The following is a 16,380-nucleotide window of genomic DNA, read 5'->3' as shown; positions in this document are numbered from 1 at the left end:
TTCATACCCTTTGCTATGAGACTCGAAATTGAGCTCAGGTGCATCCTGTTTCCATCGATCATCCTTGAGATGTGTTACGTCTGTTGTCGGAATGAGACCAAAGCGCAGCGTGGAAAGTGTTCATCGTACATTATTTGAATGAACACCAAAAACAACAAAGGAAAAAACGAACGTAAAGTTCTGCAGGGCAGACAGCTACTGTGCAAAAACAACATCCCACAAACTAGGGTGGAAAAACAGGCTGCCTAAGTATGATTCCCAATCAGAGATAACGACAGACAGCTAGCTGCCTCTGATTGGGAACCATACCCGGCCAACAAAGAAATAGAAAACTAGAATGCCCCCCCAAATCACACCCTGACCTAACCAAATAGAGAAATAAAAAGGCTCTCTAAGGTCAGGGCGTGACAGTACCCCCCCCCCCCCCCCCCCCCCCCTCCCAAAGGTGCGGACTCTGGCCGCAAAACCTGACTCTATGAGGGAGGGTCCGGGTGGGCATCTAGCCTCGGTGAGTTTCATTTAAATTAAAAGATGTGGAACTCTACGCACGTTGCGCCTTGGTCCAATCATTATGACGAACGTGACAGAAGATCCCACCACCAAAGGACCAAGCAGCGTGGCCAGGAGGAGTGGACATGGGAAGAAATCATGGATGGAGAAGGACCCTGGACAAGGGCCGGAGAGTATCGCCGTCCAAGGGAGCAGATGGAGGCAGCGAAAGTGGAACGGTGACGATACGAGGAGTTATGTCAACAACGGAAGCCCGAGAGGCAGCTCCCCCAAAAATTGGGGGGTGGCACACGGGGAGATTGGCTGAGTCAGGGTTTAGACCTGAGCCAACTCCCCGTGCTTACCGTGGGGAGCGTGTGACCGGTCAGGCACCGGTGATGCGTACTGTGGTGATGCGCACTGCAGTGATGCGCACTGTGTCTCCAGTGCGCATTCACAGCCCGGTGCGTTCTGTGCCAGCTCCTCGCACTTATCGTGCGAAAGGGAGCATCCAGCCAGGACGGGTTGTGCCGGCTCAGCGCTCCTGGTCTCCAGTACGTCTCCTCGGTCCAGGATATCTTGCGCCGGCTATACGCACGGCTCTGTGTCGCCAGTGCACCTCCACAGTCCAGTACGTCCTGTGCCTCTTCCCCGCACTCGCCCTGAGGTTCGTGTCATCAGCCCAGTGCCACCTGTACCGGTCCCATGCATCAGATCTCCAGTGCGCCTCCACAGTCCAGTATGTCCTGTGCCCCTTCTCCGCACTCGCCCTGAGGTGCTTATCATCAGCCCGGTGCCACCTGTACCGGTCCCACGTATCAGGTCTCCAGTGCGCATCCACAGTCCAGTACATCCTGTGCCTCTCCTCCACACTCGCCCTGAGGTGCGTGTCATCAGCCCGGTGCCACCTGTACCGGTCCCACGCATCAGGCCTCCAGTGCGCCTCCACAGTCCAGAGCTTCCGGCGACAGTTCCCAGTCCAGAGCTTCCGGCGACAGTTCCCAGTCCAGAGCTTTCGGCGACAGTACCCAGTCCAGAGCTTTCGGCGACGTTTCACAGTCCGGAACCTCCTGAGACGGTCTACGGTCCGGAACTTCCTGAGACGGTCTATGGTCCGGAACCTCCTGAGACGGTCTGCGGTCCGGAGCCTCCAGCAACGGTCCAGAGCCTCCAGCGACGGTCGGCAATCCAGAGCCTCCAGCAACGGTCTGCAGTCCAGAGCCTTCAGCAGGGGTTCTCAGTCCAGAGCCTCCTGCGACGATCTATGGTCCGGTTCCTCCGGCGACGATCTACGGTCCGGTTCCTCCGTCGACTATCCACGGTCCAGAGCCTCCGGCGACGATCCACGGTCCGGTGCCTCCAGCGACGACCCACGGTCCGGAGCTTCCGGCGACAATCCCCGCACCAGAGCTTGGTTGATGACGTTTCTGCGAGCGGAGTGGGTACTTCGCCCTGCACCGGAGCCGCCCCCGACGCCCTTTGTCATCCATCGTAGATGCCCACCCGGACCCTCCCCTATTGAGTCAGGTTTTGCGGTCTGAGTCCGCACCTTTGGGGGGGGGGGGGGGGGTACTGTCACGCCCTGACCATAGAGAGCTGTTTATTCTCTATGTTGTTTGGGGCGTGATAGTGACTAGGGTGGGTCATCTAGGTGAATTGTATTTCTATGGTGGCCTGATATGGTTCCCAATCAGAGGCAGCTGTTTTTCGTTGTATCTGATTGGGGATCATATTTAGGTAGCCATTTCCCCTTTGCGTTTCGTGGGATCTTGTCTACAGATAGCCTGTGTGCACACCAGTAGCTTCACGTTTCGTTTGTTCTTGTGCTTTATTGTTTTTGTTTGGTGAGTTTCATTTAAATTAAAAGATGTGGAACTCTACGCACGCTGCGCCATGGTCCAGTCATTATGACGAACGTGACAAGATGTTTCTACAACTTGATTGGAGGCCACCTGTGGTAAATTCAATTGATTGGACATGATTTGGAAAGGCACACATCTGTTTATATAAGGTCCCACAGTTGACAGTGCATGTCAGAGAAAAAAACAAGCCATAAGGTCGAAGAAATTGTCCGTAGAGCTCTGAGACAGGATTGTGTCGAGGCACAGATCTGGGGAAGGGTACCAAAATATTTCTGCAGGATTGAAGGTCCCCAAGAACACAGTGGCCTCCATCCTTCTTTAAAAATGTTTTATGTAACCTTCATTTAACTAGGGAAGTCAGTTAAAACCTCGACCCACCTCGACAACATCCGGTGAAATTGCAGAGCGCCAAATTCAAATGACAGAAATCGGAATATTAAACTTTCATGTACATATACAAGTGTCATACATCATTTAACCTGTTGGGGATGGGGGCGCTGTTTAGACTATTTATGCTAATTTGGCTAATTTTTTAAACGGCTTCCCACAAAATCCTTGATCGTACAATATGCATATTATTATTATTATTGGATAGAAAACAGTCTATAGTTTCTATAGGAGTTGAAATTTTGTCTCTAAGTGGAACAGAGCCCATTCTACAGCAATTTCCCTGACATGGAGTCAGATTTGAGAAATGTTGGCCACTTTTCTGAAGTCAGTTAAAAGGGCACTGTCGTTGCTATGACTATACGGACACTTCTTACGTCTTCCCCTGGATGCCTTTACGTGATGACGATTCCAACGGGGTCGATTGCGCGTTCACAGGCCCTACAAATGAAAAAACCCTGAAGCTAGTCATTCTTTGGGAGCTGCGTCATGAGCCTAGAGGACACCGGCGCGCACCTGTTCCAAGCGTTAGTTTAGCCTGTTATATTTCTCCGGTCATCTTTTCACTCGTTATAGGAGTTAAAAACATCATAAAGTAGTTAATTTAAAGCGTTTTATAGCAATTTATATCCGTTTAGTGCGATTTTGGGACATTTATTTTTGCAACGATGTGAAAAGTTGGGCACGCTTTTCAGTTCATCCCGAACGCAGTTGACATTTCCACATGGCAAGAGGACAGCTTTCCACCAAAAGACGATTTCTCCCAAGAAAGGATCCTTTGCCCAAGATACTGATGGAAGAACAGCTCAAGGTAGGACATTTTTATTATGATAAATCGTGTTTCTGTCGAAACATTTTAGTGGCTTAGGACGCCATGTTTTTTGACGTAGCTTCGCTTGGCGCAAACTGTATTGAAAAGTAAGGATAAATTAAAAAATGTAATAACGCAATTGTATTAAGAATTAAATTGTCTATCAATCCCTGTCCACCCTATATTTTTTAGTCACGTTTATGAGTATTTATGTATAAGAGTAGATCACTGTCTAAGTGGCGCAAGGACATTTTCTGACCAGCTGAGCTACATTTCACATTGTCTAACCATGATTTTGGTGGCTAAATATAAACATTTTCGATCAAACTCTATATGGATTGTGTAATATGATGTTACAGGAGTGTCATCGGAAGAATTCTGAGAAGGTTAGTGAAAAAATTAATATCTTTTGGCGATGTTGACTTTTATCGCTCACTTTGGCTAGAATCAATGCTGGGCTGCTAATTGCTATGTGCTAAGCTAATATAACGATTTATTGTGTTTTCGCTGTAAGACACTTAGAAAATCTGAAATATTGTCTGTATTCACAGGATCTGTGTCTTTCGATTCGTGTATGCTGTGTATTTTTACGAAATGTTTGATGATTAGTAGTTAGGTAAACACGTTGCTCATTGTAATTATTCTAGTCCATTTGTGATGGTGGGTGCAATTGTAAACCATGCCATATACCTGAAATATGCACTTTTTTCTAACAAAACCTATCCCATACCATAAATATGTTATCAGACTGTCATCTGATGAGTTTTTTTGTTGGTTAGGGGCTATAAATATCTTAGTTTAGTCGAATTGGTGATGGCTACTGGTGTTGGTGGACAAATAAAAGATGGTGGATTATGCTAATGTGTTTTTAGGTAATAGATGTACATCTTTACATATTGTGTCTTCCCTGTAAAACATTTTAAAAATCGGAAATGTTGACTGGATTCACAAGATCTGTGTCTTTCATTAGCTGTATTGGACTTTAATGTGTGAAAGTTAAATATTTAAAAAAAAATTTTTTTTTGAATTTCGCGGCACTGGTTTTTCAGTGGGGGGGGGGGTGTGCCGCTAGCGCCACGCTGATCCTAGACAGGTTAAAAGATAAACTTCTTGTTAATCCAGCCGCGTTGTCAGATTTTAAAAAGGCTTTAAGGCAAAAGTACACCATGCGATTATCTGCGGACAACGCCCCGCATACAAAAGCATTAAAAACATTTTCCAACCAAGCAGATGCATCGCGAAAGTCAGAAATAGCGATAAAATAAATCCCTTACCTTTGAATATCTTCATCTGGTTGCAATCACATGGGTCCCTGTTACATAACAAATGGTCCTTTCGTTCGATAAAGTTCTTCTTTATATCCCAAAAAAGTATGTTTATTTGGAGCGCTTCATTCAATAATCCACCGGTTTCCCCTTGTTCAAAATGCATACAAAATGAATCCCAAACATTACCAATGAACTTGGTCCAAACATGTCAAACAACGTTTCTAATCAATCCTCAGGTACCCTAATATGTAAATAAACAATAAAATCTAAGATGGAACATAGTATATTCAATACCGGAGATAAATAACCAAGTGCGTCACAATCATTTTCCAACCAAGCAGATGCATCGCGAAAGTCAGAAATAGCGATAAAATAAATCCCTTACCTTTGAATATCTTCATCTGGTTGCAATCACATGGGTCCCTGTTACATAACAAATGGTCCTTTCGTTCGATAAAGTTCTTCTTTATATCCCAAAAAAGTATGTTTATTTGGAGCGCTTCATTCAATAATCCACCGGTTTCCCCTCGTTCAAAATGCATACAAAATGAATCCCAAACATTACCAATGAACTTGGTCCAAACATGTCAAACAACGTTTCTAATCAATCCTCAGGTACCCTAATATGTAAATAAACAATAAAATCTAAGATGGAACATAGTATATTCAATACCGGAGATAAATAACCAAGTGCGTCACAATCATTTTCCAACCAAGCAGATGCATCACGAAAGTCAGAAATAGCGCTAAAATAAATCGCTTACCTTTGAAGATCTTCATCTTTTTGCAATCCCAAATGTCCCAGTTACACAATGAATGGTCGTTGAGTTCGATAATGTCCTTCTTTATATCAAAAAATGTCAGTTTATTTGGCGTGTTTGATTCAGAAATACACCTGTTCCAACTCGCCCAACATGCCTACAAAGGAATGTAAAAAGTAACTGTAAACTTGGTCCAAACATTTTAAACAACGTTTCTAATCCAACCTCAGGTACCCTAATATGTAAATAATCTATCAAATTTAAGACGGAATAAACTGTTTCCAATACCGGAGAAAAACAACGAGGAGCACGCAGTCATTCACGAACACCAAAATACTAGAGTCCTTCTGAGTGACACTTAGAAAAAATACGACTACTCATTCATTTATTTTTTTTAAATCGAACAATTTCTATAGACTGTTGACATCTAGTGGAAGCCATAAGAACTGCAATCTGGGTCCTAATAATTCGGCTTTCCCATAGAAAAGAATTGGAAAGTCGAATGACCTGAAAAAAAATGTTTCCTGGATGGATTGTCCTCGGGGTTTTGCCTGCCAAATCAGTTCTGTTATACACATACATTATTTCACCTTCCAACAGGACAACAACTCTAAGTACACAGCCATGACAACACAGGAGTGGCTTCGGGACAAGTCTCTGAATGTCCTTGAATGGTGAAGCCAGAGCCCGGACTTGAACCCGATCGAACATCTCTGGAGAGACCTGAAAATAGCTGTGCAGCGATGCTCTCCATCCAACCTGACAGAGCTTGAGAGGATCTGCAGAGAAGAATGAGAGAAACTCCCCAAATACAGGTGTGCCAAGCTTGTAGCCTCATACCTAAGAAGACTCGAGGCTGTAATCACTGCCAAAGGTGCTTCAACAAAGTACTGAGTAAAGGGTCTGAATACTTAGGTAAATGTGATATTTCAGTTTACATTTCTTGAAATTCTAAAAACCTGGTTATGTCTTGTCATTATGAGGTATTGTGTCTAAATTGATGAGGAAAAACAACTATGTAATATATTTTAGAATAAGGCTGTAATGTAACAAAATGTGGAAAAAGTCAATTGGTCTGAATACTTACCAAATGCACTGTATTTGCTTTAGGCCCATTCACACCATAGAAAAATATTGATTAATGAAGAAAGGCCAGAGCGAGAGAATGATCAAGCATTGAAGTGGCACACCTGGAAACAGAAGCAGAGAGAGAGAAAGAATGGTCATTCATTACCTCCAGCCACACCCCCATTAAATTTGGACAAACCCCTCCCCTTTATCCATTACACACACCTGATTGATTATGGGAACAGGGTGAGAGTTGGAGGGAGGAAAACAGTGGATAGCGAGAGAGGTGTGTGTGTGTGTGTGTGTGTTGAGGGTACAATCAGGCCTTTGCTGAGCCTGTATGTCTGTTAGAAACGGAACACAAGCAGAAATGAAATGGGAAAAGTGCCTTGCAGAAAGCATGCATAGCCCTCATGTTTTTAGTTGCACAATTACATTGATGCACCATGTAGGCTGTGTTTCTGATAGCACTGACGTTGTACATAGGGAAATCACATAAGGTTATGCCAGATTGAGAGCCATGAAAAAAGCATATCAAGCGTTATACATCTGCATACATTCACCAACATGTGCACAAGATACAATGCTCCAGTGGGCATTCACAATTTTATGCAAAATCCCCATACCTTTTATGGAACATTGGGTGACCAAGACAATGACCCAGTATTGAACCCTGATTGGATGCCATCCAGGCGGCCAGTGTGGATCACAGCCGCAGAACACCAGTCAGGTGAAGAAGCTGAGGCGCTGCAGCAGAGAGAGACATGTCAGAACGCTAACTCAGCTCAGCTCAGAGCAGGCACCCGGGGATCAGAGAGGAACCGCTGCTGACGGGGCAGTGTCCTCAACATGCAACACAGCCGCAGAACACTGGAGAACACAGCTAAACAAAGACGCAGAAGACTGGGGATCACAGCAGAACAGTGGAGATGAACACAGGCTAACACACAGGCGAACAACACAGAACACAGTGGAACAGGACAGAGAGGAACCAAGGAACCAAGGAATAGAGGAACAGAGGAATACAGGAACAGAGGAGTAGAGGAATACAGGAACAGAGGAATAGAGGAATAGAGGAACAGAGGAATATAGTAATACAGGAACAGAGGAATAGAGGAATACAGGAACAGAGGAATAGAGGAACAGAGGAATATGGGAATACAGGAACAGAGGAATAGAGGAATAGAGGAACAGAGGAATACAGGAATACAGGAACAGATGAAAAGAAATATTGAGGAACAGAGGAAAAGAGGAACAGAGGAATACAGGATTACAGGAACAGAGGAATAGAAGAATAGAGGAACAGAGGAATAGAGGAACAGAGGAACAGAAGAATAGAGGAATAGAAGAATACAGGAACAGAGGAACAGAGGAATAGAGAAACAGAAGAATAGAGGAACAGAGGGATAAGGGAAGAGTAGATAGCGGGGTAGGGAGGGGTTGTGGCACCTGTCATGAGAGTGATTCAATTCATTACACAGATAATCAATCTAGTGGAGAGAGGGGAGGAAGGCGGGGATGGTGGCAGGGAAGATGTTTGGTACGTTGTCTTTTGACTGTCTGAATGTAGTTGAATGGAACTGGAACGCCAACAATTTTGTGGCATAGGGACATGTTTCCACTGGCAGCCTGGTTCATAGGCTACTCTCAGTCTGAGAATGGGACTGCTGTGGAGACTGTGGTCTATCAGTTGGTAACGATGAGAAACAATAAGTAGGCCCATGCCCCCCACATCCACCGGGTGAAGAGAAGACTAGCACCCCCTGGTGAATGAGTCTAGTTAGTCTGGCAGCCAGCTGCCAGTCATCACCTTTATCTAAAATAACTGTCAACGGCCACAATGAAAACATTATGCTATCCATTTAGAGGGGAGGAAATAGTTGTATTTTTACACTGTCCTGTGAAACAGACTGGAAAATGAAAGCAAGGGATGACATTTGAGTGAGGTCAGCAATGGGATGAGCTTGGTGGATTCATGCAGTTTGTCCAACACAACCATATCCATTGTGTACCCTGTTAATATAGACTACAGAAGCACATGATGCACTGTACTGTTAGCCCCTATGGCAGCAGTGCAGCCCTGTCTCTGGGATCCCTTCCTCCCTGCCTCAGAACAGAGCTGTAGAGACTAGAAAGATCGGCCCCAGAGACCAAACGGCTCCAGGGTAGAACCTCACCCAGAGACTCCCACTTAACGGGGATCACCTTCAATTAACAGGGATCGAGACTAACGTTCAAAGGGCTGCTGCCTCCTTGAAAGTGGGCCAACACTTTTCTTCCCTCTCCTCCATCTTTTTTACTCCAGAGCACAATTTACTTAAAGCATTCCTTAAGCCAATGCTCCAGGGGTGCTTTAACACGGCCCTGATTAGGCCGGACCTACAGATTGACATAGAGTCCATTTGGGAGTTGTGTGGGTGCTGAACTGGGCTCCTTCTGATTGGTGCAGGCTCGCGAGGGTGTCCCAAATCCTGGCCGCGATGGCGAATCAGAGAGGTCTTTAGTCAGAGCACAAGGCCCCCCTCCCAACTGGGTAGTGGTAGTGTGAGTGAGGGATTCAGATTGGATGAAAAAAGGGGAAGGGCAAGCAAACGAAGACACACAGAAAGACAGATGAAAAATACACACAAATATAAGGGTGAAATTAAGGTGCGGTTTATTGACATTGGAAAAATTGCATTTTCCACAGGACTAGGGATTACAGAGACTAAGCATTTTTCATCTTGACCCAGATGAGAGGAATGGAGGAAGAAATAAGTAAAGGAGAGAGAGGACACAGTGAGCTGAGAAAAAAAGTATAGGAGGTTTCCATTCAGAACAAGACACCATCTCAGTCGCACATTAAAGACCTACAGTGTGAGGGAGAGTTTCTCTGTTCAGAACTGATAAATGCTGAAGTAAGAGAAACACACATCACCTTGTCCAAACGTGTCACGAAGACATTGGCCACAGCTCATAACCTAATGCTTGGGAAGAAAATGATGATGACTTTTCTTTTATGATTAAGCTCACAGACCAGATAACAGAGCCAGTGGTATGTGTGTGCCAGGGCCAGGTTTCTGCTCACCTTATAGGCTCAAGTGTTTATTTGATATCCAATGGAAGGGCTATGTAGATCAGAGGTGGGTCCCATGGGTCTAATACATCAGGCTTATTAATGAGTGGGGCGCTAGGGACTGCCAATACAGTTAGTAACCAGGTTCAAAATGGCCTGCATTATAAAAACACTCAAATTAGGATGGATGACTATGGCCAGCAGGTTTTCCTGATCATATGACTTGCCCAGGAAAATCTTCTGGCCCAGTTAGGTTGTACCTAAAACTAGGCCCAGAGTTTTTCCAGATCATGTCGATCTTGTGTTGACATCTCACTCCAACCCTATGCAACAGTCACTGTGGACCCAAACCCAGCTCCCAGTCCCAATCCATTGTTCATGCATCAGTTTATTTGCTCCATCGGTTTGTTGAGATCACAGAGTCCTTGGCCAAAACTAGCAGTGCTATTTGTTTGCTAATTGCTCTGTAAAGCCACTGGGACACGGGCGAATGGGCCCCCAGATCTGTGTACATGGCTGGGTTGGGTAAACATTAGAGATGAGTGATGGAGGGAGAAGCCTGCCTTAGTTGAAGAGTTGGACTGAAGAATCACCAGGAAGATCAAATTAATGGGCCTTCTTTCGAGGAGCAAGAGTCGACAGGACTCCGCCCTAATGGAATGGCAGAAAAATATCCATACGCAAACTTTAGCCATACATTGCATGAGTTAATTGCACAAATGTATGGTAGGCCTATGGTTGGTTCTCTAAGGAAGTCCAGAGAGCACACATTAATACAACAATTATTGCATTGTTATGTCGAGATCACAACTTATTTTCCTTCTGATCACGACATAACAAAAGTTGTTTTGTCGAGATAAACTCTGTAAATATGAGTGGATTTATTGATGATAGATTGACAGCACTGTCATAGTGGACCAAAGGCATTAAGACTCTACAAAGATTTAAGATTAGAGCACAACTGTTGTCAGTATCCTATAGGCAGTGGCCTTCTTATCAAAGCTCCAGCAATATAAGACAAACTGAGGAATTACAAACTGCACATGTTACAGTATGGGAAGGGGATACCTAGTCAGTCAGACAACTGAATGCATTCAACCTAAATGTGTCTTCCTGAATTTAACCCAACCCTTCTGAATCAGAGAGAGATGCCCGGGGCTGCCTTGATCAATGTCATCTACACAGTGGTTTTGGGGGGTAAACCGCTTTGCTCAAGCGCAGAACAGCATTTATTTCCCACCTTGCCAGCTCAGGGATTCAAACCAGTGACCTTTCAGTTACTGGCCCAACGCTCTTAAAAGGTAGGCTACCTGCCGCCAGAAATGTGTCAGTGAGATGATTTGTATAACTGGATGAATGGCGGTGCTGTCCTTCAGTAACACAACATTTTGCCCACCATTTATGGCTGAAATGACAAATAGACTGTAACCTTCATGAAATGTTTGAGTATTTAGAAACCTCAACATGTGATTCACTTCACCTGTTTAACTAGTTTTATTTTTCTGTACTAGTTTTTAATTGTTGTTTGTGACTGTGTTTGGCTGCTATTGAAAGGTCAACCTCCCTGTTAAAACTATTCAAGAAATTAAAGTAAGCTTTCATTGGTAGTATGCAACCACAAACCTCAATGTTAACTCAATGTTAGCTTTCATTGGTAGTATGCAACCACAAACCTCAATGTTAACTTTTCTTGCCATAAACATTCAACATTAAATTTAATTTTTTTATTTGACTAGGCAAGTCAGTTAATTAAGAACAAGTTCTTATTTTCAATGACAGCCTAGGAACAGTGGGTTAATTGCCTTGTTCGATCTTGCAACCTTTCGGTTACTAGTCCAAAGCTCTAACCACTAGACCACCTGCCGTCCTGCCGCCCTATTTAAAATAGTAGTGCAACATCACTTTTACATGTCTTTAAAATGTGATTGTACTGGAGCCAAAACTGGAAGCAATATATAACTGCCAGACAAAATGCTATTTCTGCCTGGGTTAATCCCTTATCAAAATAAAAATGGATGCATTGATCCACCCTTGGCTCTGCCTTAGCCATATTGTCAAGTTATCATCAATACATCCACTCCTATGTATAGAGTTCATCTCGTGAACTCGACAAAACAACGTTTGTTATGTCATGATCACAAGAAAATATCTCCACAATAGAAGGGAATAATTGTTTTATTCATATGTCCTCTCTGGACTTCCGTAGTTCTTTCTATAGCTGTTGGAATGAAACGCTCAATTGCAGTTGCGGCGCATGAAAGCTAGGGGGAGACAAGCTCCTGAACACTGAACGACGCTTACGGCGCGCTGAGGGAGCTGTCCTTTCAGCACTTTGAGACTGGACCACACATTCAAGAACAGTGGCGGACAACCCGCGCGCGTTTCTCTGGCTTCCTACTGCTTATTTCCCCAATCAGAGTTATTGCAGTGAAGGTGCATGGAGTAATTACATGTATAGGACCGAGAAAATATTTAGCTGGCAGTGGCAGGAGCTAATAAATCTGATTGCTTTGCAATTATAAATGACACTGTGATTGTTTGGATCAAAACGGCCAAGTCTGAAAACAGCCCAAAAGCGAGTCCATCTCATAAGGCTGTCCTGCGTCAAAATATGGAAATGTTATTTGGTAATTAAACAAATGATGATAGAGGAAGAGAAACCCAAATCGGAGAAATTGGCACCCAAAGTCCAATCCAAGCGAGCACGAAAAATAGTAGAGTCACGCAATTCAGACTCAATCCAATAAATCATTTTGGGGGGTTATTTTAGGAACATTATGAGCACCATGAATAGGCTATCATAAACACCTGGGGTGGCAATAACCCAAAGCACGTCAGGGCTTATAATGCTAATGCATAAATATAAAATACAGTTCTCCATAATCCTTCAACCAGCTCTAACTAACCCCACCCCCCTCTTTTCACACACACACACACACACACACACACACACACACACACACACACACACACACACACACACACACACACACACACACACACAAAACCAGCCCGCAACCCCCGCACCCCCTACTCACCCCTCCCTCCACTCCAGAAATTGAATTAAAATCTTTAATAGGCTATCGTTCCAGCATCGGTGGACGAGCACTGTAGCCTACTAAAGCCAGTATAGCGTCAGTCAATGTGGGAAGAAAATATACTCATAATCTTCAGCACTACAATCAGCATTCAAACACTGACATAAACCATCGTTTTAGAGGAGAAAACCTCAATTAAATGCATCGCTGACACTGACATCCAGAATATACGGACTCCAATTTGCGCCCCTCTCAACGGCTCTGTGGATCTGTGCTGTTGGGTCGGCGTGGCGTGCTGTCGGTCACTTCCTCCGGTTGTGTAATATTTTTCTAGCCCAGCTACACACTCCTACACCCTCAGAAGAAAAACTCCGCTGTCACCTAAACGAACAAGGGAAGGAACAAGGATTGGAACATATACTGTCCTTTTTTGCTTTGATTTGCAACTGAGTTTTCTATCAGATTATTTTCGATTTACATGGCGCAAGGGCTATGCAAGTGGGAAGGTTCTGGTTCCGGTTCTGGGTGTGATACAACCGTGAATTTGGATATCCAAGTAACAACAGTATTAACAGTGGTACTAAAACGGATCAGTTCCGGCGGCATCCCCAACTCCTCTTTCTCCTCTTCCCGGCTCTATGTCGAGTAATGGTCGGCTTGCCTTGCTGGATGCACCCCGCTCTCTCCGGATCGTCGACTGCACCTTTTCCAACCGCAAATCCCCATTTTCGGCGGAAACCTTCAAAGAGCTAAGGGCTACATATGGAAACTGGGGATCAGAATTTTAGGAAAAAGGAAATCTAGCGCTTGTTTAATTTATTTTTGACCTGATTTATCTGTTTCTTTACTAATTCATTATTTTTCATTGGGCTTGATTTCTTCATTCCATTGTTGGTTAATTTGTCAAATTGTTGCCAGCCCTATAGTATTTTACTTTCTTATATAATATAGACCCCAGGATTATTTTCATTTGTTTCCACTGGACTTGAATCGTCCATTTATTTACAATTGCTTTTCTTATTTTCCCTGTCCTTCATTTCCCGTCCCTGTTTCTCTCCTTGCTTTTCCATCTTGACTATAATAGCCCTGACATAGGGTTATTCAAACATAATTAAACATAAAATATATAGAAATTCAGCATTATATGCCAACAATAATTGTAATTAATTTCGCATCTAAGAGACGTATTGACTTGCCAGGCAGAATTGTTGTAAGCCTACCATTACTCTAACACCACCCCCACCCTCTTCTCTTCATACATTTGAGCTCATGTTCATTCAGTGCTATCCATAGAATAGTACTTATCTGCAAACCTCGCATATCAAGAAACACATTTCCAGCGATCTACATCTGTTAAATGATACATTGTAAAGCATGAGACAAAAGCTAGTCTCAAAGCGTAATAGCCTACTGAATTTTGATTGAGGCTATCCCCTTTTCCATTTATATTACAGTCTCTCTCTACCTATCACTTACCGTGATTGTATATTATACATAATATTATCTCTACATTAGTAGGTTTATGCTGCAACTGCCAGTGTAGGCTAGTTGTAGTCATAGGGATAGCAGTTGACGCTACAGTCCATTTTAGAGGCGATTACTTTGTCCATAATTCTTATATTTGAGGTAACATTTAGTAAGCCCATCTGGAGAGAGAGAATCACTGCGTCCTCCTCCCGAAACTACCCTAAAAGGAAACCCAATTTCTCTTAGTCAGTCCTCACCCAAACGCAACCATAAGGTTCCTACCGCATCCACCTCCTTCCCCCTCCTTTCGCTCAAATATATCCCATTTTTTTAGTTTGGTTTGGTCCCGTAAATTTTCAAATATTTATTTCCTATATATCAAGAGGAAAGGGGGTCCCCCTTTCATGGAATGCGGAAATATGGGTCTGTTTGACCGCGGAGTTCAGATGCTATTGACCACGGTCGGCGCATTTGCCGCCTTCAGTCTCATGACCATCGCGGTTGGCACGGACTACTGGCTGTACTCGCGCGGCACGTGCAAGTCAAAGTCGGTCAGCGATAACGAGACCAGCAAGAAGAACGAAGAGGTGATGACCCATTCGGGATTGTGGAGGACGTGTTGCTTAGAAGGTAATTGAGCCACATGCGTTTTGCAGTCACTTTATTTTCTCCATGTCAGTATACCATAGTGATTACATTTTAACCTTTACCTACATGTAGTAAAACCTATCCCACTCGTTGACGTTATAACTTGTATCCCTTCCTTTGCTTTTCTACTGACATATGCCATGTGGATCAGGTTTATCTTAAGCCCCATACAGTGTATCAAACACAGAATTGGGCCAATGAACTACTGTAAGAACCCTCCATTTCACACCTCTTAGACCTATACACAATCCCCAAGTGACACCTTCAAAACATGACTTTTCTACATTCTTTGCCACCAGTCGATTGTATTGTTCAAAACAGCACCAAGTGACCATGCCATTCTTCAAACATTTCTAATTGTGATAACATATGATAATGACCAGTGCACAAGAGCAACAGAGAGTCAGCCATTCCTGTCAAAGGTCTATTTCCATCCAGACCCCACCTTTGACCTCGGGATGATGGGGTGCCTTAACAGTGCTTGTCATTTACCCTTTGACCTGGCAGTGCTTAGTATTTTCTGAGTTTTCAAACACAGTCACCTCTCAAGCGCAGGTTCAAGACCACCTCCCACGTCTTGACTTGACACACAGCGGGGTCTTGTTTCCTGTCATGCTCTGGCGGAGGCGTCAGATGCTGACTTTGAGCGTAACCTTGTGAGGTCACGCAGCGTTACATCTTCTTAGCAGAGATTCACACAGGCCTCCTGTCTCTCTGCACACTCCTCCGTCTTTTGATAAGCAGTAAGCAATCAGTCTCAGGTCAGATCTCTGCTCTAACAGCCTGAGGTGAAGTCAGCCCCAGGAAGTGGTTCATGAATATAATGTCAGTGCCATTCAACTGTAAAGATCTGATGATTTGAACTCTTCAAAATGTGTATGTTTGCACAAAATAAAGTTACTGTATGTGTTTTTTGGCATGTGAAATTCACATTGGCAAAAATGTATATAAAAATTGGAAATTACAGGGATGTATTTTTATTTAGAGAGTTTCCTGGGCAAAAGTACTGTTTTATGTTCATTTCTTAATCGACATTACTGGGTAATTTTGACCAAGGTCGGATGGCTGACGTTGGCCATGTCTGTCAGGGCGGTTTAAGCATCTGCTTAAGGTTTGTTCAAGGTCTGTCTGACACCCTGCAGCTACCCTTTCCAGGAGCTCTCTGCATCTGTTCTCCTGTGCTAGCCAGGACATACAGTGGGAGAGCCATTTTAGGTCTCAACGTGACCCATCACAGGTTAACTACAGCTGTGGAGAGGTTTTCAAAGACTAGAGATTTTTAACATCTGTTGAAAATTCACACTTATCTGTGAAGGTGGAGAAAATCAGTGATATGACTGGCCTTTGCCTTAGTCAGGCTGTTATGTAATTAACAGACAATTGTTCATAGTCCAGACCTGACCAAAATCTCCTATACTTGGCACAAGGTGAATTACAATTACAAAGCCCATATGCCGCAGCTTCTCTTTTGTGGCAAGATAACAGCCACCCTCCTTTGAATTGGTGATCCAAATAGCAGGAAATGA

At 43.9% G+C, this 16,380-nt stretch overlaps 1 protein-coding gene across 1 annotated transcript in view; it reads left to right on the top strand.

The window, feature by feature from the left end:
• Positions 1-12,754: 12,754 nt before the first annotated feature.
• Positions 12,755-16,380, top strand: part of LOC129833465 (voltage-dependent calcium channel gamma-2 subunit) — an 83,417-nt gene continuing 79,791 nt past the window's right edge. The window contains exon 1 of the mRNA XM_055898091.1: positions 12,755-14,836. Within this exon, the coding sequence (XP_055754066.1) occupies positions 14,611-14,836 (226 nt within the window). The 5' untranslated portion in view covers positions 12,755-14,610. The remainder of the gene's footprint in view (positions 14,837-16,380) is intronic.

Source organism: Salvelinus fontinalis, chromosome 34 (assembly GCF_029448725.1).
Source record: "Salvelinus fontinalis isolate EN_2023a chromosome 34, ASM2944872v1, whole genome shotgun sequence".
NCBI classification, from domain to species: Eukaryota; Metazoa; Chordata; class Actinopteri; order Salmoniformes; family Salmonidae; genus Salvelinus; species Salvelinus fontinalis.
This window is presented reverse-complemented; position numbering and strand designations above follow the sequence as displayed.